General features: G+C 52.7%; 1 protein-coding gene across 1 annotated transcript; it reads left to right on the top strand.

Annotated features, from left to right (window-relative positions):
- Positions 1-232: 232 nt before the first annotated feature.
- Positions 233-25,398, top strand: MPP3 (membrane palmitoylated protein 3). Its single transcript, XM_042915513.1, has 18 exons — positions 233-879; positions 1,127-1,245; positions 1,511-1,588; positions 3,204-3,284; positions 3,546-3,683; positions 7,972-8,053; positions 9,215-9,300; positions 10,648-10,722; positions 13,199-13,395; positions 15,417-15,481; positions 16,796-16,816; positions 17,314-17,355; positions 17,675-17,839; positions 17,956-18,036; positions 20,175-20,268; positions 20,459-20,567; positions 22,014-22,136; positions 24,942-25,398. Exons 1-18 carry the CDS (start codon positions 771-773, stop codon positions 25,116-25,118), a joined length of 1,842 nt encoding a protein of 613 aa, XP_042771447.1. The 5' UTR covers positions 233-770; the 3' UTR covers positions 25,119-25,398.

Here is a 25,398-nt window from a genome sequence, read left to right as displayed (position 1 = left end):
GCTGGAGAGCCCAGGATCATTCTTTGGCATCTTGGTGTCACCGGTGCTCCATGTTTGCGGAATGAATGAATCATTACTCTCCTTGTCCCCTTCTGAAGGAGGACTTTTTGAGGTCCACGTGCTGCAGAGCACGTTGGGGGCGGGGGGGGGGGGGTGGCTCCTGAACTAGGGCTCCCCAGTCCTGCGGAGTAGAAACCCGACTCCTGTTTCTCCAGCTCCTCTCTAACACTCCATTCTGGGGGAGGCTCCCTTCAGTTTGGGACTTGGGGGTGGTGGGGAAGGAGGGAGCTCGTAGGCCCAGCCAGGTACTTGTTGAAGGTGTGACAAGGGACTTGGAGGTGAACGAGGGACTTGTGAAGGCCAAGGGACCGGACCACGACCTCTTAGAAGGTAACAGGGCACAGGGGATGCTGCAGAGGAGAGCACCCACTGTCGGGCAGAGGCCACTTTGTACCTTTGAGAGCAGCCTGGAAGGGCCACCAGAGCATGGATTCTGACCCGCAAGCTGCTGAACTCCTCCAAGCCTGTTTCTTGATCAGGCGTCATCAGCTTAAAACGGGAATATTAGTATCCATTTCTCAGAGCTTTGTGCAGATTAAGAAAAATGTCATGTGAAACCACCCAGCATAATGTTTGGCACATAGGGGGTACTAACAAATCTTAGTCTTCCTTTGCTCTCTGACAAAAGGGAGCAGTTACTTGTTCCCAACCCCTCTGTCCCCAGATTGATCACGGACAGACACAGCAGACGTGTAATCACTGTTTGTTGAATGAACATGCTTGACGGAGCTACAGCGCTTACCTTCCTTCTCCCAGGATCCCCAGGCGGAGCTCAGGAGCTGACCAGCACAGACATGCCAGTGTTGTCTGAGGATTCCGGTGAGTGTGACCCCTGGCTGGGCTGCCATAGCCCTGAAGGACAAGAGCCTGCTCAGCAGCCCGAGGCTGGACAGAAAGCAGGTGGACCCAGCCCTGGCTCACGGGAGCGGCTTTACCTACGAACCCTGGGAACCAGAGCCTGGGGAGAGAACATGTCCATATGGCAGGGTCCACTTCGGGTCCCCTGGGGTCCCCAGGAAGTACCCATTGCATTGGCTTTACTTTGTGTTTCTTCCACTCTCCTCAGGTTTGCACGAAACCCTGGCACTGTTGACTTCTCAGCTCAGACCTGACTCCAACCACAAGGAAGAGATGGGCTTCTTGAGGGATGTGTTCAGTGAAAAAAGCCTCAGTTACTTAATGAAGGTAAAGCCTCATTTCATCCCATTTCGTGAGGGTTTCTAGAGGTTTTCCTAGCCGGGGCCCATGCACTTCATCTCAACCTTTTCCCTCCTCCAGGAAGGTCTTCATTAGCCCACTGTGAATGGCTTTCTCTCCTGCTGCCCCACCGGTGACCCCACGGGTGCAGCCCCGTGCAGCCCCACAGTCATGGGCAGGCTGTGTGGTATCCGGGGCACACCGGGGCAGCTGACTTGGGGAGGCCCCAGCCTGAAATCGGCTGTCTTTGCAGATTCACGAGAAGCTGCGCTATTACGAGAGGCAAAGTCCAACCCCAGTTCTGCACAGCGCTGTGGCCCTTGCTGAGGATGTAAGCCAGGTTTTTCCTTACGGTGTTAGCCCTGCTCCCTACCCCATAGGGCTCTTTCACGTTGCCTGTCACCATCGCGTAGTCTAGGGGACCGAGGGGCTCGGAGGCCGGAGGTGAAGAGGCATCTCCTTCCCTTCTCTTCTTGCTCCTCCTTGGGCCTCCTAACAGGCAGGAAAGAACCTGTGAGCCTTGCACGAGGCCAGGGGACACGGGGACACGATGACGCCCACTTACCGTGTGTTCCCGAGAAAGCCTCTTCCCCCAGCTGTGAAATGAGAGCATTGGGATCAGATCAGCAGTTCTCACATTGTTGAGGACTGGCGATATGAAGGTCAAACAATCACCTTGTTCTGTGCTTTCGGGAGGCCCCATGTAAAGCCCTAGGATCCAAAGACTTGCAGTGCGTCCCTGCTTACTGGTTCGGGGTTCTTGTTATTTATTTGTTGTTTGTTTGTTTGTTTGTTTGTTTGTTTAGAGAGGCAGAGAGAAGGCGAGCAGGGGAGGGGGAGAGAGGGAGGGAGACAAGAGGGTCCCAAGCAGTTTCTGTGTTACCAGCGGGGCTCAAACCCACAAACTGCGAGATCATGACCTGAGCCAAAACCAAGAGCCAGACACTTAGCCGACTGAGCCCTCCAGGCGCCCCAGCGTTCTTGTTTTTTACAGGAATGCTTCTAGGGGTGCCTAGGTGGCTCAGTCAGTTAAGCATCTGACTTCGGCTCAGGTCATGATCTCTCGGTTCATGAGTTCGAGCCCCACATCAGGCTCTGTGCTGACAGCTCAGAGCCTGGAGCCTGCTCCAGATTCTCTGTTGCCCTCTGTCTCTCTCTGCCCTTCCCCAGCTCACGCTCTGTCGCTCTCTTAAGAATAAATAAACATTAACAAAAATTAAAAAAAAAAAAAAAAAAAAAAGGAATGCTTCCTAATTTCTTCTAGACCTGTCCTCTGTGTTGCATGGCTTGGGAAAAGCCGTCCCAGTTGGTTGCCAAGACCAGCTCCTGAATAAACTCACCTAACCTCAGGAGACGGCCTGGCGAGGCCCGGCTGCAGCCTGTGGGTGCGGACCTTCCCTCGCTCCTGTGATGTGACTGAGAGCACGTTAGGTTGTCAGCACTGCCTCTCCTACTAGCTCTGTGGCCTTCAACAAGTCAGTCAACCTCTCGGAGCCCCAGCTGCTTCATCTATAAAATAGCATAGTGGTGAGGACACAGATAATAGGGCCAGCTAAGCCCAGGTTCAACTCCTGGCTTTTTGACCTCGTGCAAGATATTTCATCTCTCTTACTTGATCCTCGCCTGTCAAACGGCGAAACAACAGCACCTTCTGTGTTCAGTTCACTGTGCCAGTTGGGCGAGGAGCTCCACATAAAGCAGAAGAGCTCGTAGGAAGGGCTTAAGAAGTTAGCTCCCGTTAGGAATACCTTACGGAGCTACCGAGGCGCTTTTGATCCCTGCTGTGATTTCCCTGGGAGCGACCGTCCTGGGGTGGCTGAGGGGCCAGTGAACTCCTGGGTGCTGTCACGGTTCCCGCGAGGGCCCTTGGGTCTGAAGCTCAGGGAGCGGCGTCTTTCCCTGGGCGACTTCCGGCAGGCGCGTTCTGTGTTGGTCCTTCTCTACAGGTGATAGAAGAGTTGCAGGCCGCCTCCGTGCACAGCGACGAGAGGGAGCTGCTCCAGCTGCTGTCCACCCCCCACCTCAAGGTAGTCACGCCACAGTCCCTGCCTGCCCCCGCAGCGTGCATCTCCTGGGATGGGGGCAGGAGGGAGCGCTCGGCCAGGAGGCTGAGGAAGGAAGGAGAATTCTGAGCGGAGGGGTCCTCAGTGCCGGTGTCTGGGGGGCGGTGGTCTCTCTGGCCTGAGATCGGGGACCTCCAAATCATTGCCCAGTCAGGCCCCCCCCCCCCCCCGGGCCCCTTTGAGCTTCGGGGCTGGAGCCCTTCATTTCTCTCGCTTTCCTGACAGGCCATGCTCGTGGTGCACGATACGGTTGCCCAAAAGAACTTCGACCCTGTTCTTCCCCCTCTGCCCGAGAATATTGACGAGGATTTTGATGAAGAATCAGTGAAGATTGTCCGCCTGGTGAAGAACAAGGAGCCCCTGGTATGTGACATTCACCTCTCCCCCCCCCCCCCCACCCTGTCGCTGTACCCGTCCCTCACCCACCCAGAAAACTGGGAAGAGACCCCCCCCCCCCAGGCCCAGAAGTCTTTGGAGTGAGTGACAGCAGCTTCATCACGGCTGCTACAAGTCCCCGTGGCACCACTGTGTACAGGGTACCTCTTTCTGTGGGTGTATACAGCCTCATTCAACTGTGGCCGAGCTCCTTTGTGCAGTAAATAACCTTCGCAGCTGTCCAGGGCCACCCTGATCATCCTGCTCCGAATCAGAGGTTGGCAAACTATAGTCCGAAGGCCGCACCCAGCCCACTGCCAGTTTTTGTAAATAAAGTTTTACTGGCACACGGCCATGCCCTTTCACTTCCGCATTGTCTGTGGCCGCCTCTCCCCGTGACAGCGGTGCTGAGTGGTTACCACGGAGATGGTGTGGCCTGCAAAGCCCAAGATATTTGCATTTGGCCCTTTACAGAAAAAGTTGGCCAAATCCTGCTCTGAATACTGAGGAAGCACGGGGCAGCAGCCATTCTTCTCCCCAGCTGACACATTGTCATCATTCTGGTCCTAGTTCAGCACCGATTTACCGAGCAAAGGGACAGGGGTGTTTATTAGATGGAGGGAAGTGGAGGAAGTCCAGAGAATTGAGTGTTTGCCCCGGATAATTACTGCAGCTGGCATTCCAGGGACCCCCATTCCACTCTCACCAAGGACCCCCAGCTAAACCACTTCTGCAAACGGAAGAGGAGTGCTCCTCTGTTTCCCCACCTGCAAAATGGGGCAGGCATCCACTGATGCAGTGAGCATATCGTGTGCCAGGCACCGTGTTGGGCACCGGAGGTTCAGAGACGACCAGGACTTAGTCCTTGCCCTCTGGGAGGTCACAGGAGAGTGACGGGGCGGGGTGGGGGGGTGGTCCCGGAGGAGGTGATGCCGGGGCTGAATTCCAAGAGAGGGAACAAGTTTCCCAGAAGGAAAAGGGAGAGGAAGGGCCCTCCGCACATTAGAGTTACCTGAGCAAAATCACGGTGAGGGAAACAGCATGGTGTATTTGTCAACGGGCAGTCCTGTTCTCCGGCCTTGGTTCCTGAGTTTGGCCAAGAAAGAATTTAGAACCAAACTCTAAAGCAAGCAAGGGTTTATTTTAGTCTATTTTTATTTATTTAAAATGTTTATTAATATATTTTTTTGAGAGAGAGGGGGAGGCAGGAGAAAGAGCAGGGGAGGGGCCGAAAGAGAGAGACACACACACGGAATCCAAAGCAGGCTCTAGGCTCTGAGCTGTCAGCACCGAGCCCAACGCGGAGCTCGAACCCATGAACCGTGAGATCATGACCTGAACCGAAGTCGGATGCTTAACTGACTGAGCCACCCACGCGCCCCGCAAGCAAGGGTTTCATAGCAGTTTAAGTGAAAGTACACTCTCCACCGTTGGAGAGCTGGCAGGCCCAGAAGTGACAGCTGCACTGTGGGTCAGGGTTGTCTTTTCATTTTTCTGTTTGGATAGGTTATGGGTCAGAGATAGGGCGGTTCCTGACCAAGCCTGCAGCCAGGCATCCAAGGGACTCCTCCTGTCAGTTGGGAGGGGGAGTTTTTAGCCCCATATGGTCCTTGTCCGACCTGTCAGGGCAACAATGGGGGAGGGCGGGGGCAAGGGGTTAAAAACCACAATGTAAATGCATTACAATGAAGCCATCGGTTACTGTAGGGAAGTGATCAGAGGGAGGAACTCGGGCGTATCCCCTAGGGTCTGTCCTGGCTGTTTGGAACTTGGTCTCCGCTATTTTATCAGTCAGAAAGCACTTGTTCCCTGCTTATATCTAGCTAATTGCCTGCTCTGTCATATTCAGGGAGCTCTGGGCTTCCCAGTGTGGACGTAGAATGCTAAGTTGTGGTTAGGAGAGACAGAGGTGGGGCCGGATCGGAGGGAGATGCTGTTTGTCCCTGCAGCGTGTCATAGCTTGATCCTAAAAGCAGTGGGGAGCTATTGTAAGGTTTTAGGTAAGAAATAACATGGTCAGATTTGCAGCTTAGAAAGATCATCCCAGGGGCGCCTGGGTGGCACAGTCGATTGAGCGTCTGACTTCGGCTCAGGTCATGATCTCACGGTTTGTGAGTTCGAGCCTCGCATTGGGCTCTGCGCCGGCAGCTCAGAGCATGAGCCTGCTTCGGATTCTGTGTCTCCCTCTCTCTCTGCCCCTCCCCCACTCACACTCTGTCTCTCTCTCAAAAATAAATAAACACTAAAAAAAATTATTTTTTTAAATAAAAAAAAAAAAAAGAAAGATCATCTTGGTCGCCAGATAGAAAGTGGCCTGGAGGAGGAGGCCAGAAGCAGAGGACTGATTTGAAGGTGGGGACCAGATAGGTGGAGGTTCAGAAAGAGGGCTTGACTTAGGCCTGTGGGAACGGGGAAGAGAAAGCCAAGAAGTATTTCAGAAAAAAATTAATGTCACTTTGTGGCTGCACCGCTTTGGGCAGGAGTCTGGGGGGGATCCCTGGGATAGTGCCCAGGTATCCAGTTGGGATGGCCGGGTGGGCACTGGGGCCATCATTCAAGGGAAGGAATAGGGAGCTTAGGTCCCATTGAATTCAAAAGTGGAGGCATCCAGGAAGTGGAAGGATTATTTGTTCAGAGATACAGAGTGGGCAGCCGCCAGCATCCCGGACAGGTGAAAATCACACCTGAGAGGTCGAGACCGCTTGGGTAGAGAGTAGACAGTGAAGCAAGAAGGGGGCCAGGGCTAGATCCTGGCCTTTTAATCACCATTTGAAAGACAGATTGAGGAGGACAAGTTGTCACCGGGAAGACCCAGGAGAGAGGGGTATCACCAGGGCCCAGGCTAAGAGAAGATCCCGAAGGGAGAGCGGGCACCAAAGTCAGATGGGAGAGAGAGGAGAGAAGATGGAATGTGGGAGCTGGCAGCCGGTGGGACTTGCGGGGGGGCAGGAAGTGGAGAGAGCAGATGTGACTGCTTCTTTAAGAAGCTTGCTCCAGGGGTGCCTGGGGGGCTCCGTCTGTGAAGCATCCAACTCTTGGTTTGGGCTTAGATCGTGATCTCACAGTTTGTGAGTTCGAGCCCTGTGTTGGGCTCTGCACTTAAAGCACAGAGCCTGCTTGGGATTCTCTCTCTCTCTCTCTCTCTCTCTCTCTCTCAATAAATAAATAAACATTTAAAAATTAAAAAAAAAAAAAAGATATTTGCTCCAAAGGAAGAGACCGGTGGCTGCTGGATGGGGGGATGGGGGCAGGCTTTTTATTGATGAAGGGGATGTGATATTTTTGGAGCCAGGAGAAGGAGCCAGCAGAGATGGGGCATTGAGACTGCGGCAGAGAAAGGGAGGGAACAGAAGGACCAGCCCAGATGGAAGGCGCCCCTCCTCTGAGAGGGGGGAAAGAAGGAAAGGATGGACAGAGATGCTAGAAAGTTTGAAGGTCTAGGGAGCAAGAAGCCGTGGGGTTCTTGGCTGATGGTTTCTGGCAGTATCTGTCCCATGGACTTCAAATAGGCGGCGTGAATGAAGTGTGTGAATGGGTGTGCCAGTGCGTTTGCAGGAACAGCCAATAAAAGGTTAACGTTTATTGAGTGCTTACTGTATGCTACGTGGCTTGCCTGCATTACCTGATGGAACCCTTGTACTAACCCCCGGAGTTAAGTGCTATCCCACACCCTAGAGGAAACCGACTCAGAGAAGATAAGGAGCTTCCTTGCTAAGGCTGCATGCTTTCAGTGAATGGCAGAGAGGATTCAAATCCAGGGTCATCCAATTCCAGCCCTTCACCTGACACTGCCCTGCCTGCCACAGTCCCGCCTGCACGGTGCACGAAACTGAGGGCTTGTTAGCGCCTCTCACCCTAGACATCATCTCTGCTGTGGTCCACGGGCCAAGTCCTGGTCCTGAAGCTCTGGCTGGTGCATAACTGGTTCCCCTCGGCAACCACAGAAGGCCCAGTACCCTGTGATTGGCAGCGCAGAGCCCGAGACGGGGCTTGAACCCACGAACTGTGAGATCATGACCTGAGCCGAAGTCCGACGCTTAACCAACTGAGCCACCCAGGCACCCCAGTGTTATTGTGCTTTGTAAGGTGTGAATTGCTGTGCTGTGTTGATGTGAGATGTCGGTTTTATGATGTCCTCAGCACTGGAAAGAGCCCCATTGATCTGCCCTCTGGGGTGACAAAAGGAGAGATGGGGACACTCTGTTGGGTCCAGAGAGTTGGGGTGTGAGGTTTGGGGCTGCCTCTCAGGATCCTGCCTGCTCTGTCTCTGATGCAGGGTGCCACCATCCGGCGGGATGAGCACTCAGGGGCTGTTGTGGTGGCCCGGATCATGCGAGGGGGCGCAGCAGACCGGAGCGGTGAGTGGCGTCAGTGCTGGCCTGGCCGAGGTGATGGCCAGCGTGCCCCAGCCTTCTCCCTTTGGCCCACAAGTCTCCTTTCCTCCACTCTGGCCCCTGTTTGGGATGTGCTTTGCTTTCGGGAAGTGTGGCTGGATTTCTCTTCTTCCCAAGCCTGGTAGAAATTTTGATCGTCTGAAAATACCTTGGGCCTGGAGAACGTCGGGCTCTTGCCCCGTGGCCTAGCCGAGGGCTATGGTAGCTCAGCCCACAGCACGGGCTTGACGGGTAATTTCTAACTGAGGAGCCGGGACACCCTTCCCCACCACCCCGGTTGTCACTATTACAGAGGGAAGGGTGTTCACGCCCCAGATTTGTTTGGGTGGGAAACAGGTTGAGAATCACTTGTGTGAAAGAGCTACTCTGTAGGGAGGCAAACCTTCTGGTGTAGAGAGGTGTTACCCCAGAAGTCTGGGGATCGCTGTTGTGAAGTCCAGTGATTTCTCAAACATTAACAAGCACAGAAGCCCCCCCCACCCTCCCGAGCATCTTGTTAAAATGCAATTCTGATTCAGCAGGTCGAGGGCGGGCCCAAGATTCCGCACTCCTGCCTGCCTTCTGGCTGCCATTGCTGCCGGCCTCATTTTGATTAGCAAAGAGGGCCCAGTGTGTAGAGACTCTTGTCATTCAAGCAGAGGCCAGTGGACAGGTGTGTGTAACACCCTTGACGTAACGCCATCTTTCCCGGGGCCCTTCGGTTTTTCTTGTTAAGACTGGAGAAAGACATTCTTAGAGTGTGCCTGTTAATCCGGGAAGGTGAAGAGTTAATGTTTTTAAAGAAGCAAAGGTTATAAGTGAGAGAACACAGGCCTTCTGTGTCAAAATAAATGTGTTCGAACACAGGCTCCTTTATTTCTTGGCAGAGCGGCCTTGGGCAAGCTGCGTTATTTTTCTGGGTCTCAGCTGCGCCCTTGTAAACTGGGGATTTCCCTGGGTGGTTTTGAGGCCGCGGTGCCGAGTGAGGGACCCCACGCGCAGTAGGGCTCAGCCAGTCCCGGGCCCACCCGCTGCCTTTACACCTTGGGTCTGCCGTGCGTGCGGCGGGTTCCTCGGGTGGGCGCCAGTGGGGCCCTGGGGCTGAGGCCCCTTCCTGTGCTGAGAGGCAGCCCCTGTGTCTCTTAGGTCTGGTCCACGTTGGAGATGAGCTCCGAGAAGTGAACGGGATCACAGTCCTGCATAAGCGCCCGGACGAGATCAGCCAGATTCTGGTCTGTGCTGCACGCATGCTGGGGGGGGGGGGGGGGGGGGGGGGGCAGGGAGTTGGGGGGGGATCTTTGGAGGCTGCAGGCAAAGTGGCCTTGCAGCGTGCCCAGGGGCGGGGGTGGAGGGGGAACAGGAAGAATGGCGCTTCTGGGCCTCCTGCCTCTCAGACGGTCTCTTCAGCACAGCCCTCCCCCTGTCCCTGTCCCTTTCCCGAGGACCATTCTGGGAGATCCCCTCAAAAGGGCCCCTTCTTCCGAAGGGCTGAGGAATATGGAACAAGAAGCTGCAGCACAGGGAGGACCAAGAGCAAGGGCTTTGGGGTCAGCCGGTCCTGGGTTTGAATCCTGCCTGCACTAACTTTCTAGCTGTGCCGCCTCGGGCAGGTCATTAGTTCACTTTGCGTTTCACTTTCCTGTAAAGTCGGAGCAGGGGTGGTTTCTCATCCAGTGTGCGGTTATGATTAGGATGCAAACATCTGGGAAAGGCTACAGCACTTCCCATCTGTAAGGGGATTCTAGAGGGTGTTACGTGCTGGGACTCAAACCACCTCCAGAGCCCATACTGGAAGTTCAAGTCAAGCTGCAGTTGTAAAAAGCCCCAATCACAGTTTTGTCTTCTTTACCCTAAGGCATCCTCCCCGAACATGACCCTCTTTTCTAACTTCTGATGGTTCGGGAAGGGGCAGAAATGGGAAGATCCGAAGAGAGGAGGCCCCGCTGTAGGGAGCGGGCAGGCTCCTTTGGTGTTCCTGCCGCCACTGCCCTTTCCCTGGTTCTGGGCACGGGCCTCCTTGTGTTCTAGGGTGGTGCTGGGCCCGGGAGACCGTTGGGCGAGACGTGCTCTCGTGGGCTGCCAGCATTCTGCCTCGTGGGCCCCCACGTGGGGGTGCAGAGTCTGTGTCGGGTAGAGGGAAGGGGAACCCCTGGAAAGGTAGGAGGAGTGGCTTGAGATTGGAGAACCCGTGTGGGGAAAATGGAAGCAAGGGAGGGAAAGGAAACTGCGCTTGGTTATTAAAATAACCTGAGAGAATAGAAAGAAGGGCGGCCCTTTGAGGCATGAGAGGTCAGCCCTTTGGGGCACGGGAGGTCAGGAGAGATGGGAAAGTGGAATTCATTGCATGCGCTGTCCTTGGTGCTCCTTTGTCCCTTTGTCCCATGAAAATGCAAATGGTACTTGGTTTTGAGTTTTCCTGTAGTTAATCCAACTGGGTGCCACCACGGGACAGTGGGCCACAGGGGTGGTGGCGAGTCTGACTTCCTTCTGAACGCGAGTTTCCAGATCTGGACAGTAAGACTCGAACTCACGGAGGTTTGGACGTAGGAGGTGGTAAGCTTCGCCCTCTCCCCTTTCAGGCGCAGTCCCAGGGATCCATTACCCTGAAAATCATCCCAGCCACCCAGGAGGAGGGCCGGTTAAAGGACAGCAAGGTATGGCGGGGTTGGAAGTGGGGGAGGGCTTTGAAGCAGTCATTCCGGAAGAGATCACGTGTCTGGTCCTTGGACCGCACGCTCAGTGGAGAACTGTGATTCAGTCACAGTGTGATTCATGTATTTGTACCTGTCTCTTTCTAAACGGGATTTGACGTAGCTTACTAATAAAAGACAAGGTTATTTTAATTGAAATAGAAAATCAGGGCCACGAAGAGAAGGTACCAAATGTGCTGGATTCGGGACCAATTAAGTAACTGCCATTTGTTTAATTCTTCCGTGAGGCACCCTTTTTTGGGCACCTCCTCTGTGCCGGGCGCTCTGCCAGGTGCTGGAGACAGGGACAGTTAGTAGCTCTGAGGATTCCTAGTTCAGAAGGGGCGGGGGTGGGGGGGAGCAGGGGACCAAGTGTTTCACTGCTAGACGATTGGTGCTTCAGAAGGATCCCGAGCAGAGTTACAGGTGCCCTGGAAGGTGTCATGTAGCAAGGGTGTTAGAAGTGGGGCTGGAGGAAGGTGAGGACTGGTAGGACTTCCCCGGTGAAGATGAGGAGGAGGGAGGTTCAGGCAGAGGGGTCTGCGTTATACGGAGGCTCAAGGGTGTGGAGAGGAGGAAGTTCCCACTGTGGGTGTAATCCTGCTGGGACAAACTCAGGGCTGCCCTATAGACACACGCCCTCCGTCTTCCCACCCAAGAGCCAGGGCAGCTGGGAGATCTGGGCACCAGGGCAGCTGGGAGATCAGGGCACCAACTCACACCAGGCTGCACCCGGGAATTAATTCCCAGCAATCCCTGCTGGCTGGATTAGAGTAGAGCAATGGCCAGAGAAAGCCCTTGGACAAAGAGATGCCGGGGCTGGCTGCTGGAAGTCTGCCTGGCGCGCACTGGAATGGTAAGGCCCCGGGTGATGCGGGAGCTCCCAGGCAGCTCCGTGGGGGAGGCTAGAGTGGGTAGAGACTGGGGGCAAGGAGACCTGGTGGGGAGGCTGTTGTAAAAGCCTCGGTGAGAGATTATTATGACCCGAGCTGAGGTGGTGGGTAGAGCGGAAAAGAGGGCGTTGCTCTGATTTCAAATAAATTTGGATCTGGTCTTCCTGGCAGCCAAGGCAGAAAGGAGATGAAATGCACAACATACTTTTCATTAGTAGGTGGAAGGAAGCATGCCAATTTTTCAAGAAAGGTGATTCCCAGCTCCTGCCTCCCAGCACTAAGTGCATGAAAGAAGGGACATTACAACACTTGGCACAGAGTAGCTGTCAATAAACATTTTGGTGAATGGGGATCAGTAATGGACAACGTCTTTGATGTCTGTGTTTCACAGCAAATGAACACATAGTCTTTCCGCGACTGTTTCTTATTTGCACACTTTGATTAAATCCCAGGGCTTACCTAATGTAGACTCTTATCTGATGGAAGGTGGTTCTTTCTTGGACATGCTGATGTGATCTCCGTAAGCAGCTTTTGCAGGTTCTAACTCGATACAGGGAGAAAACTTGGTTTTCCTGGAGGATAAAATGGGTAGCCTGTGCCTTAGCCCATCCTTCCTAAATATTCTTGATCCAGAAGCTTGATCTGGGCTGGGCATTTAAGATTATACTCTCTTACGGGTACCTGGGACCTTGATGACATCTGTGGCTGGTTGAGGGTGTCTGTCCTTGCAATATCTGGCCAGAAAGTTCTTACTGTTGTCTAACTAGATCTTTTCTGACTGGTGCATAAAGGAATATGACTTGGATCTGTTTAAGGAAGTCCCCTGGCTTTTTTTTTTTTTTTTTTTTCCTGTTTGCTGTTAATGTAATTGGGCCTTAATGGTCTGGAAATAGAAATAAAATAAATCTATCCACTAAGTTATAGAACAGGGAAGTGTGACAAAATGCTATTGTTTTCCCATCATCTTCTCTAGAGGGTGACTTCAGGGTAAAGGGGAGAGTTGGGGGTTGGCCCAGTATGTGACAGAGGAGGCAGGACTGAGCTGTAAAAAATGTGGATGTCAATTACCCACTGAAAGGGGATGGTGAGGAGTCAGTAACAGTAGTTTTGTTAGTATTTGGGTTCTTACCAAAACATCTAGATTACTTATTTAGCAGATGGCTGCTGACTTCATCAGGGGCAGTTAGCATATCAAAAATAACATTTTAGTTAAAATCGTGCTTGCCTTTACTTTTTGTTCCCAGGACTAATCGCCGCTTTGTCTATGCTAAGAGGTTGTTATAAGGACAGCAGATCCGGTAAATAAGGAAATACTTAGTTTTGGAACGAGAAATTCAGATATAGAGCCCATCTATTAATTTTCTGAACCTTGATGGGTTTCCTGACTATAATATTCAAAATGGCTGAAGAACGATAGGAAAATACGTGCAGCGTGTTTCTGAGTAGCTTTCTGCTCTCGAGGCTCCTTGCTTGTCCTGACCGTGGGCGATAGTTGTCATTTGGCCCTCGATGCAGCCTAGACCTGTCTGTGATCACGCCCTCTTCAGGTGTTCATGCGGGCTCTTTTCCACTACAACCCTCGGGAGGACCGGGCCATTCCCTGCCAGGAGGCAGGCCTGCCTTTCCAGCGCAGGCAGGTCCTGGAGGTGGTGAGCCAGGATGATCCCACGTGGTGGCAGGCCAAGCGAGTAGGGGACACCAACCTCCGGGCCGGTCTCATCCCCTCCAAGCAGTTCCAGGAAAGGTGGGTCTGCGGTATGTTGTAAGGGGGGGGCACTCTGGAGTGGCTAGAGGCACAGGTAGCTGGCAGAGCCCCAAATCTCTGCCACCATGGCTGGAGGGGCGCACTGGGTGTTGCTCCTGAGGTAAGTGCCGGTTGTTTGTGTGTTTTGTCTTCTGTGCCCTAACCAGTGGTGATGGCTGTTGGAGATTTAAACAAACATATGGAAATCTATGTTCCTAAATTAATGTATATTTTATAACACACACCTAAAGAAAGTTGAAAAATAAGACATAAAAATACAGAAGGGAAGGGCGAGGAAAAGAAAATTGCCCAAAGTCTTGCCCCTATTGAGACAGCATCATTTATTTCCTTCCTGTGCTTTTTATGTAAGTGATGCACGTAGCATTGGAAGTCTTACTTTTCTTTTAATGTTTATTTATTTTGAGAGAGAACGAGAGAGTGTGTGGGAGAGGGGCAGAGAGAGAGGGAGAGAAAGAGAATCCTAGGCAGGCTCCACACTGCCAGTGCAGAGTCCGACACGGGGCTCGATCTCATGAACCTCGAGATGATGATCTGAGCCGAAATCAGAGAGTCGGACGCTTAACAGACTGATCCACCCGGGCGCCCCAGAAGTCCTGCTTTTTGTGTATATATAACTCAATATTTTGACGTCAGCATTCCCCACATTATTGCCTCTTCTTTACTGTGTGATTTTAATGGCTGTATAATATCGCATCAGAAAATAGACCGTTCACTCATGGGCAGCAAGTATGGTTTCTGCCCCCGAGGAGCTGACAGTTTAGCAGGAAAGTCACGCAGGGTTCAGACGAACACTTTATATAAATGTGGCGGGTGCTGGGGAGGAGGACCCGTGCTCTGCAAGGTCACATCGTAGGAGGGTCGCCCCTCATCAGGGCGTGCAGGGAGGTGTCTCTGGGGAAGGATCATACCTGGGTGACTTCACTGCTTCCCTGGGGCTGTACTTTTCAGGTGTCTGCACTGTTTCAGTGCTACGAGACTGCAGGAATCACCCTGCACGTTAGACTCTTCCTCATGCTTCAAATTATTTCCTTAGGATGGATTTCCAAAAGCGTAAATCATGCCTCAGAGGGTGTGGCAGTAATGAGCGCGTCACCTCTTCTGAGGCCTGTAGCCCTCCTCCATCTTTTGGGGTGTGGAATGCTCTAGGGACAGACTTCAGGCTTCAGCTGTTTCGGTGCCCCTGTGTGTGGTCTCCGGCCAGGCGCATCAGCATCCCCTGGGAACCATCCCCTGGGAGCGTGTTAGAAATGCAGACCCCTGGGCCCTGCGCCAGACCTGCTGCATCAGGAGCTCTAGGGGCAGACTTGAGCTCTGTGTCCCAATTCCCAATTCCAGGTGATTCTGAGGTGGCGAAGTTTGCGAACCTTTGCCCTATTCCCTCAGGGGAACCTCAGACCCATATGCGTCTTTGGTTTCACAGGTTTTGGGGGAGAGGTCTTCAGCTGCATTTCAATATGGAACTCTAGACACCTCTAAGAGCCCTGAGTGTTTTCTCAGATCAGAGATGAGGCCTTGGTGACAGTCTCTCCACTGATGGCCAAACTGGGCAACGTGCCTGGCTGAGCTCTCTGATTTGGGGGGAAGAGGCTGTTAAATTAGAGTCACTTTTGCCCTTGACCTCTCCTGGGAGTTGTTCTGCTGCTTCCTAGCTTTCTTGGAGATGGGGAGGCCAGGGGAGAGTGAGGAAAAGACCTCCTTTCCTTGAGAATCAGTCATAGGAAAGTACCGACTGATCGCTTGACCGTCCTGGGCCGGACTGTCTTGCTTCTTCCAGAGCAAAAGACTTGGTTTCTTCCTCCTCGTGAACCACTGAGCTCCTGTGAAAGTGTCTCTCTTTATGGAAACTGACTGTGAAGCTGGGAGGCCCTTGGAGTGCCAGGCTGTTCCTACCTGTGCAATCCAGGCCTTAGTTTCCCTGAGTTGTACAGAAGTTTTACAGTCCCTCTGACTGGTTTTGTGGCCCAGCTCATGGGCCTGCCCATCTCCTTGTGTTCTCATAGGCGACTAAGCTACCGGAGAGCCACAGGCACCCTGCCGAGCCCACAGAGCCTCAGGAAGCCCCCCTGTGAGTAGATGGGCAGGGAAGCACTTCAGGGAGGGGCCGGGGTTGGGACTCAGGGGGTTTGTGCCCCGAAGAAGCAAGCACTGGACTGGAGAGGGCACGATGGGTCTTGTCTGAGCTCACAGGCCTCCAGAGGAAGGAGGGGATGGGGAGAAGGATGCGGAGGGGCGATGGGGTAGGTCAGGGGGGCTAGTCCCTGGAGAGAAGCTACTATATTTGGGACCCATAGATGATACTGGGGGACATGTTAAACATCTCTCCCAAAATTGGGTGCAAATTGTGTGTGTCTGTGTTTGTGTGTTTGTGTTGTCTGGGAGAGTGTCCACAGCCTTCATTAGATTCCCAAGGGGCTTTCTGACCCTGACAATTCAAGAGCCACTGATGGTGGAGGAGTGGAGAAGGCTGTGAGTGACCCAAATTTGGCAAGTAAAAATAAAGGATGACTAAATTTGAATTTCAGATAAACAATGAATGAGTTTTTAATATAAGTGTAACCCATGTGATATTTGGGATATACTTATGCTAAGAAATTGTTGTTTATCTGAAGTTCAGGTTTAACTGAGTGTCCTGTATTTTTATCTGGCAGCTTACTCTGTGTAGCACCTACCTTCTCGAAAACACACTCACCTTGCCTTTTAATCATCACAGTGTGAGGTAGGGGAGTCAGGACATCCTCTTTTCCAACATGGGACAATGGAGTGGGGGCTGGTGTCAGGTTTTCAGAGGGCCCGTGGCCAGAGTGTCCAGGTTAGAGCCACGTATAGAGAGGAAGCTTCCCCGTGGTATGGACTTTCGGATTCAGGGGGGCTCGGAACCAAGCAAGGGGGCCAAACGGGTGTCAGGTGACCGGGGGACAGCTGGCCTGCAGCCCTGCTCGGTGCCACTCCATCCTCTGGCACCTGCCTTTGCCCAGGCAGGTCTCAAGCCCCGGAAAAGAGAGAGCAGGTTCCAGCCCGCTGCCGGCAGGCATCCTGGAGTGAGCCGCTCTGCTGGCTCCGGGCCACCGCCCACGGCCACTCGTCCAGACTTGCTCTCAAGTCAGAAGGACTGCTGAGTAAATTGGCCTTGAGGCTGCTAACGCCGGTGATGAGCTGGCTTGCTTGGGGCCGCTAATGAGACACACACAGGAAGACTAATTAGAGCTAGTCTCAGTTTAATAGTGCACCGCAGCTCGGATCACAGGTTTGTCGGAGGAAAGAAAGAGGGGACAGATGGAGGGCTCCTTCCGCACACGAGGCCACGGCTGCCTGTCAGCCTCAGGGCCTCCTGGTTCCCCTCCGCTAACGCTCTTCCATCTGTCTTTTGTGCAAACCGCAGATGATCAGCCTTGTGACAAAGGTAGGCTGGTATCTATCCCCTGTGCACCCGGATGAGACTCCTTTTTTGTAGAATGTCTGGAAGGGCTTGTTGCCTTCTCCCTGTGCCCTGAGGTGTGAAGAGCTGCTGGGGACAGAGCTCCTCCCTGCCCGCCTAGCACACGGGCCCCCGCCGGCTGGGCTGGGCTGCCGGTGCTGGTGGGAGGCAGGAGACTGCAGGGGGTGGACAGGGCGAGTGAATGTCCCCTCCCAATGCATATTGATCCTAGCCCAGAGGGGCTTGCTGGGCCTGGACCCCTGCCAGGGCCTGGAAAGGCTGTTTGGGGCCTCAGCATGGAGCATTGAGTGAAACAGAAGAACTTGTTTTCCTGGGGGGCCAGGATATGGCGTCTCTTCCTGACCCCCCTGAGACACCATCCCAGTGGGTTCCGCCTGGCCCCCCAGGGGGCCGGGAACCTTTGGGTCAGAGTATGTGTCCAGCATGGCTCACTGGCCGCCCTTTCTCTGTTTGGTTCCCAGAGACGTCTGACTGTGAGGGGTACCTCAAAGGGCACTATGTGGGTAAGTAGTGGGGGCGCTGCCCTGCCCGTGCACAGCCGGCCGTGGGCTCCCAAACCAGGCAGGGTGATCTCATCCCCAGGAATCCTTGAGGAACAGCTGAGCCTGGGGGGCTCACATTCCCCTTCAGTTTCTTGTCAGCCAGAAGAGGCGCTGACCTGCCCGGGCTTTGGGGTGCAGACACTGGGAGCAGAGCCCTGGGAGGGAAGGGATGCAGGCCGGTGGGACTCAGCCCCCCTTCCAATGTCCGGCCAGGGGGAGAAAGTCTTTACCGGGAGATCCTGGGACTAATGCCGCGGTTCCCCTTGCCCTTCCCCCAAAGCTGGTCTTCGGAGAAGCTTCCGGCTGGGCCGAAGGGAGAGACTGGGAAGCCCCCAGGAGGGAAAGGTGTCCGCAGTAGCCGAGTCTCCAGAGCTGCTGACCTATGAGGAGGTAACCAGGTACCAGCACCAGCCTGGTGAGCGGCCCCGCCTGGTGGTTCTGATTGGTAGGTGATGTCCTGCATTTCCGGGGACAAATGCAGGATTTCCTCCCTGGTTTCCTCCTGGAAGGGTGGGGAGGTTGCTCAGCAGGGACCCTGGTCACCTTCCCTTTGTTTCCCAGGATCTCTGGGAGCCCGACTGCACGAGCTGAAGCAGAAGGTGGTGGCAGAGAACCCACAGCACTTTGGTGTTGCTGTTCCACGTAAGAGAAGAGGGCCCACATGGCGGTGGGGGGGGGGGCGGGGGGCGGTGCGTGTGTGTGCGCACACGCACGTGCATGGATATTTCATGGGGGCTTGACTCCCCGTATCCATCCTAATCCTTACTTTGGGTCTGAGGGACCGATGGACACACTGCCTGCTATATGCAGCTCATGAGACCTAGACATGATAAGAAACCCACTCTCAGTGGTCCACTAGGACCCTTTGAGGCAGAAGGCCACTTCTGCCCACTCTCAGTCCAGTCCACTCGCCCAGTTCCTTCCTGGGGTGGGAGGTGAGTCTAGAGCACATTGCAGGCAAAGTGGAAACCTCAGGGGGCATTCCAGCTTCCTCTTCACAATGACTCCGACCCCGATGGCCGCTGCCCTCTGCTTGGGTAAGAGAGCAGTTCAGAGAAGCCAGAGAGCCCTTGTAGCTGGATTCCAGCCCCTCGGAGGGGCTGGGCATCCTCCTAGGTGCTAACGCCCCTGCCAGTTCCTGAGTCTAGAAGCAGCTGTGGATGCTGAGAGCCAGTAGGCAGGAGGTCCTGGTTCCAGATGTGATAAGGAAGAGGAGAATGAAGAGTCTAGGACCTGTAGCAAGAGCTTTTATGTGTGGTAGCTTGGACAGCCCTCCCAGTACCCTTGAGGAGAAGGATTACCACCACCCTGTCCTGCAGAGGAAGACATGGGGCTCAGAAAGGTTAAGTAACTTGCCCAGCGTCACACAGTTGGTGAGTAGTGGAGCCAAGTTTCAAACCGGGCAGCCTGCCCAGTCGTGTCCTTAATGAGGCCACACAAAAGGCCTCTCGCCTGCGGCCTACTGCTTCTGGTCCTTTGGAGACCCCCAGATCCAGCCCCCGGGGCAGGGATATATGGATGGTCTGGCCTACCTGCTTCCAGGCACACCACAGGTAGGTGACTTTCCCCCGTGCTTTTAGGAACTAAGAGAGTCGAGGAGGGCTTCCCGATTCTTCCCACTTTAGAGAGGCAGTGACTCTTAGCCTGGGCTTTGAAGCATAAATAGGAATTTTCCAGGCAGAGAAGAAAGGAATAGTTCCCTTTGTGCATCCACGGGGATGGAGGTGTGACCCAGGGTAGCAGCGTTAGGGACTGGGGAAGTTAGTGTGGGTGATGTGGGAGGAGAGGCTCATCTAAGGTCTTTAGAGTGTAATCGGCGGTGAATAAAAAGCGTTTTAAGCAAGTGAATGGCATGGTCAGAAAAGTGACCCCGCAGCTCTGCCAGAGGTTGGACAGAGATGCCACATTTGGAGCACAGAGCATCCCCGGGTAGTTCTCAAGGGCATGAAAACGTCCCTCAAGATCCCATCTTTTCTTTTGGAATGCTCCGGAAAACGGTGTGTTACTTCATGTGTGCTCTTGTTCTGTGAAGGACTGGATTTTCCCCAGAGTGTGCATCTCAAGTCCGCTAGAGAAATCAGTGGGGAAACGCTGTGTGTTTTTAAATTATTAGCGTGAGAGCCAGCTTTGCTGAGACACATCTAGTCCATAACGGGACTGTCTTCATGCCTTTTCTTGCAAAATGAGAACTAGCCGAATAAGGAATTAAAAGCATACAGCAGCGTCATCTCTATTTGGGGCCCCCATTGCTCTCAAAAAGAAAAACAATTTGTGGACATCAGAGGTTAGGATAAGGGATCCCTTCTGTGATTCATTAAAAGCCACAGCCTTGGGGCGCCTGGGTGGCGGAGTTGGTTGAGTGTCAGACTTCAGCTCAGGTCATGATCTCGCGGTTCGTGGGTTCGAGCCCCGCGTCGGGCTCTGGGCTGACAGCTCAGAGCCTGGAGCCTGCTTTGGATTCTGTGTCTCCTCCTCTCTCTGCCTCTCCCCCGCTTATGCGTGCGCTCTCTCTCTCTCTCTCTCAAAAATCAATAAACATTAAATAAATAAATAAGTAAATAAATAAAAGCCACAGCCTGCACCTCAGTGTCCTCACCTGCAAAGTGGGAGGCCTCCTTTTCCTACATCACAGGTTGTGCCTGCCCCACAGGGACACAGACAAATGGTTTATCCGCAAAGCAGCAATGGGTTCCGGAGAGGAAGGCGGCCACGGGCTTGCTGCTGTTCTCACCGTGAGGTGACATTTCTTTGCCCAGTTTCCCTTTTCCTTTCTTTAAAAGATACCACCAGGCCCCGAAAGAGCCACGAGAAGGAGGGCGTGGAATATCACTTCGTCTCTAAGCAAGCATTCGAGGCCGACTTACATCATAACAAGTACGTGGACTTGCCGGCGCGGCTGGGGCTCTTTGCGCGTGTCCAGTGGTCCACTTGACCTCGTGGGAGGGCTCTCGGAAGAGACGGGGGAAGTGGGAGAGAATTTGCGGTGCAAAGTCCGCCCGTCTTTCCACACTCACTCCGACAAGCTTGGGAACTACAGGCCTGATCCCCGTTGGTGGTGTTTTAGGTTCCTGGAGCATGGTGAATATAAGGAAAATCTCTATGGAACCAGCCTGGACGCCATTCAGGCCGTGATGGCCAGAAACAAAGTGTGTTTGGTGGACGTGGAGCCGGACGTGAGTTTCTGGGCCAGCTGGGCATTTTCTGTTGACGGAATACGTAAACGAGAGGACTGTGCGTTTTACAGAACATTTGAACCTCAGTTTTAGGGTTTTCTAGTCCAGAGTACTGCATGTCCTTCAGTCTCCCTTTGAGAATCTAACGGAAGCCTTGTTGTACCCCCGACTGTGCCCATCTATACACGAAGCTGCATTAATTGCAGGGCGCTCGTGGACCCTCTGCGGGCCTGCAGACCTCGGACAGTAGCCTCTGCGTGGAGTAAATCACGGAGTAGATGGCGGCACCGAGTGGTCACCCGTGATGTGACCGGGAATTAGATGTCCATGTGCAGGTGGAGGCTGGGGCTCAGCTCTCGGTGTCAGGACACCGCCCCCCTCCCGCATCCCTAGTGCCTCCTTCCCCCACCCCCGCCCCGCCTCCCCAGACAAGTGAAACAGTGACTTAGGGAATCACCGAAGGAGGCGACCAGGAGAGCAGTTTGAAAGGGAAAAGAGAGGGAGACCTGACCCCGTGAAGTGCTTCAAAAACATTTCCAGTTCTGCACACGCTGCATGCTGTGTGTTTGACCGGGACCTAACCATCTTTTTTAACCTTGTCTTTGAGAAAAACTTCTAAGCTATGAACCCAATCTGGGGGTTTTTCTTCCTCTATAGACACAGCTTACGCTATAAGCTGTAAGGCTTTATTTTACAGAAGTTGGCTTGAAACAGATTCCAGAAAGCACATTACGTCTAGGGAGGAAAACCCTCTCTCATTTGGACTTACTGGGGGTTGGTAATCGAAATTAAAAGTCTAGATTTCAGCATTTTCTTTGAAAAGTGATTTATTTGATTTTGGGGGCCGGGGTACAGATTGTACATTTAGCAGTATTTCCAAATTGATGCCCTAATGTTAGAGGTCATATGTGCTAATGAACAGGATGATTTGCATATTGAACATCTTCTAAAGTCTTTAGGGTTTGTTTCAAATGATTTCTTCATCTCCTCATTTGCTTAGCAAACCTTTTCTTCTTTGAATATCATAAGGAGGCCTGTGTGATAACACATATTTTGGATTAGTCCAAATTGACGACATTTGACTAAATAGAAGCACGTTGAATCTTGCTGCCTCTTCTGTCACGACTGGGCAGGTGGAGAAGGGCATAAGAAGGTTAATCAGAGCTTGTGGGGTCAGGGCTTAAAGAAATGGCAACTCTTGGAGCTTTGGAACGTTCGTTCTCAGCAAGTGGGCCTTTGGGGCCCAGCCAAGTCCAGTGTCAAAGTGGAGGACGGGAAAAGGAGCAGCTGGTCTGCTCGGCTGAAGTCCAGTGTCATAGGACCGTGTGCTCAGGACGTTTGCCACCGAGGTTATGTGATGAAGCACACCATTCCTGAGCATTTGAAAAGCGTTTTCACAATAACATATTTCCGAAACGCATACTATTCTTGAACTTTCTTTCACAGGCACTGCAACAACTGAGGACCTCAGAGTTCAAGCCCTATGTTATATTTGTAAAGCCTGCAATACAGGAAAAAAGGAAGACGCCACCTACATCCCCAGCTTGTGAGGACACAGCAGCCCCACTTGTAAGTTTAAAGTTGATCATTTCTGAAGGCCTAAAAAGGCCTGTTCCAGCTGCATAAGGGTGCTTGTACCTTCTGGACAGGACCGTCTTTCCATTTGCCTGTTGGCCAGACTTAGATGGCCACGTCACCAGAAGGCACAAAACGGGGCATCTGAAAGTTCCTCCCAGTTCAGACAGCAATGACTTTGCCTGGGCTCCCCACGCTTCACTCTTTCACATAAGCACCCTCCCAGAAAATCAAGGACATCTGTCAAGAACTTGATCACACGAATCTGTTCAATTCCCAAGCCAAACCCAAGTAGTTTTTAATTAAAATACCAACTTGGATCCAGCAAGTGAATCCAACATGGGGCAAACGACAGCACGGCAGGAATCCGTCCTGTCTGCTGTTCAGGACTGTGACGGTCTTTAAAAAAAAATTTTTTTTTCACGTTTATTCATTTTTGAGAAACAGAGACAGAGTGTGAGTGGGGAAGGGACAGAGAGAGAGGGAGACACAGAATCTGAAGCAGGCTCCAGGCTCTGAGCTGTCAGCACAGAGCCCGACACAGGGCTCAAACCTACAAACTCTGAGATCATGACCTGAGATGAAGTCAAACGCTTCACCAACTGAGTCACCAGGTGCCCCTGTGACTTTCTTGCTAAAGCCACAGGTGGTCGAGTTCCGCCTTTACAGGCCAGGAAAAGGGTTCAGGGGATTTATGGCTGTAAAACAAATGCCATCCATTTTACTCCATGAGAGATTTACTTGAGTTCCTTCGAGATGCAAATATTAGGAGGATTGAGGTACTTAGTGGCAAAAATGTTCCTTCTATGATTTCTTAAAGAGCTAAATGCTTCCAAGATGAACAACGAGGGTGCCTGGAGGTGGGGAAACTCCAGAAGCGGGGGACAGGTGCACAGGAGGTGTGTCTGTGGGGTGGATGGGGAGGTGGGGTTGAACATCCAGGGACAGCGCTGGCTTACTGAAGAGTGCTTTTGAGTAGGGGAGGAGCCCTGTGGGAGAGAGTATTGATTTAGAAAGCTTTTCCTGGGGACGCCTGGGTGGCTCAGTCGGTTAAGCGTCCAACTCCTGATTTAGGTACTAACTATGTGGAGCCTGCTTGGAATTCTCTCTGCCCCTCCCCTGCTCACTCTCTCTCTCAAAATAAATAAATAAACTTTAAAAAATTTTTTTAAAAAGAGGGTGCCTGGGTGACTCAGTTAAGCGTCCAACTTTGGCTCAGTTCATGATCTCGCAGTTCGTGAGTTCAGGCTCCGCATCAGGCTCTGTGCTGACAGCTCAGAGCCTGGAGCTGCTTTGGATTCTGTGTCTCCCCCTCTCTCTGCCCCTCCCCTGCTCGTGCTCTGTCTCTCTCTCAAAAATAAACAAACTTAAAAAAAATTTTTTTTTAATTACAAAAAAAGGAAAGATTCTCCCAGTGTCATCTACTTTTTCCCCTCTTGGGAGAAAGAAGTAAGGAGAAGAAGGAGCCTCGGCCTTCTCGTGTCTCTATCGTTTTTGTGGTAGCATGCCAACCTGTTTCCTAGACCTTTAGAACATATCTTCTAAACCAAAATAGGAGTCTGGGGCTGATTGGCAACAGAGAGAAGAGGAGGAGAGAGAATTTTGGAATGTGGGTCTCTTTGGGGGAGGACAGCTCGCCCTGCTCTGTAAAAGCACTGAGTCTCTGTAAGCCCAAGACTGGAGAGCGGTGGGGGCGCCTGGGGGGCTCGGTCAGGTTTAAGTGTCTGACTCCTGATTTAGGCTCAGGTCATGATCTCACAGGTTGTGAGTTTGAGCCCCGCGTCAGGCTTCGGATTCTCTCTTCCCTTCTCTCTGCTCCTCCCCTGCTCATGCTGTCTCTCTCTCTCTCTCTCTCTCTCTCTCTCTCTCTCTCTCTCTCAAAATAAATAAAACTCAAAAAAAAAAAAAAAAAAAAGACTGGAAAGAGATAGAAAGGGAGGTGGGTGAGTGCCAGAGGCCCGTTTTCATTTTGCAGTGTTACTTAAAGTAGGATCTGCCACTGGCCTTTCCCCGCCCAAATCAAGCTCATTGTCAGTCAGCTACCCGCTTGAGCTTCTGCTTATTCCAAGTGTTTTTGAATGAAGAAGCAAACCCTGAGCAGGCTGAGCAAAGGAGGGGTCACTGGCTACCTGTCCCTTACCGTTATGTGTCAGGAAAGCAGTCTGATGAAAGGAAATGGGGCATTTGGTCGGGATTATCCCAGCCCTTGCGTAAAAAACTCTAGCTGCTGCGCTAGTGTTTGGCTCTGCGTCTGAGGAAATGACCAGAAGAATTCAGTTCTAGGTGCTGAAGTTAGGAGTTTTCAGAAGGCATTAGAGTTACTCATTCTCCTTTCTCCCCTTCGTCGATTCCAGAAATGCTTGCTTTGCTTGTAGTTAGTAGTGTTTGTAGTGCTTTGCTGTAACTATGCAACCAAGTTGACGTGCAGCACGACAGTACCACTTCTTTGGAAATCTCTTCCAACAGGAAGTGTGATACTGACATAGATGTACACACGGGTAGAGAATCGGCCGCCCCCCCAGAGCACATGCCATGGCTGGAGGTGAACAGATGCGTAGTAGGTATTTCGAGAGAACGAACGATGATGAGGTCTACCGCCTGGCGACATTTCTGGGGCCGTGATGGGTTGTCACCCCTACACCCTGTTCTTGTGCGCGCCGTCGGTTACTCACGGGCCACAGTCGCCCGCTCATCGCTGGAAAATGAGAGGCTGGAACACTGCCCGAGAAGAAGACTGGAGGTGTCTTATTTTGAGCGAGAACCACCCAGTTGCTCCGTAACGGCCTCTTTTCCTTGCAGGATGAACAGCAGCGGGAGATGGCCGCTTCCGCCGCCTTCATAGACCAGCACTACGGGCACCTGGTGGACTCTGTGTTGGTGAAGGAGGACCTCCAGAGCGCACACAGCCAGCTCAGAGCGCTCCTAGAGAAGCTGACCAAGGACACTCACTGGGTACCTGTTAGTTGGGTCAGGTAACTGTATCCTAGAACGGCCGGGTCGGAGGGGACCTGGAACACCACCCAGTCCGGCCTCCCCCGGGCCAACCATCAAGCAACCTCAAGTGTGGAGAGGAGCAGAATTTTCCATAAACTCCATTGTCAAGAAGAGCACGTGCGTGAGGTCTTGTTTGTTACTGGATTTTGTCTGCTGTTTTTCGCTGCGCCCCTTCGGAGCGGAAAACACGAATTGAGAGGGGGCATATCACAAAAGAACACGTTTCATTCATTAAAAGTGTCACAGGCAAGTTGACCCTGAT

The sequence above is a fragment of the Panthera leo genome, chromosome E1, assembly GCF_018350215.1.
Source record: "Panthera leo isolate Ple1 chromosome E1, P.leo_Ple1_pat1.1, whole genome shotgun sequence".
Taxonomy (NCBI): Eukaryota; Metazoa; Chordata; class Mammalia; order Carnivora; family Felidae; genus Panthera; species Panthera leo.
Note: the sequence above shows the minus strand (reverse complement) of the source record. Positions and strands in the feature narration are given on the sequence as shown.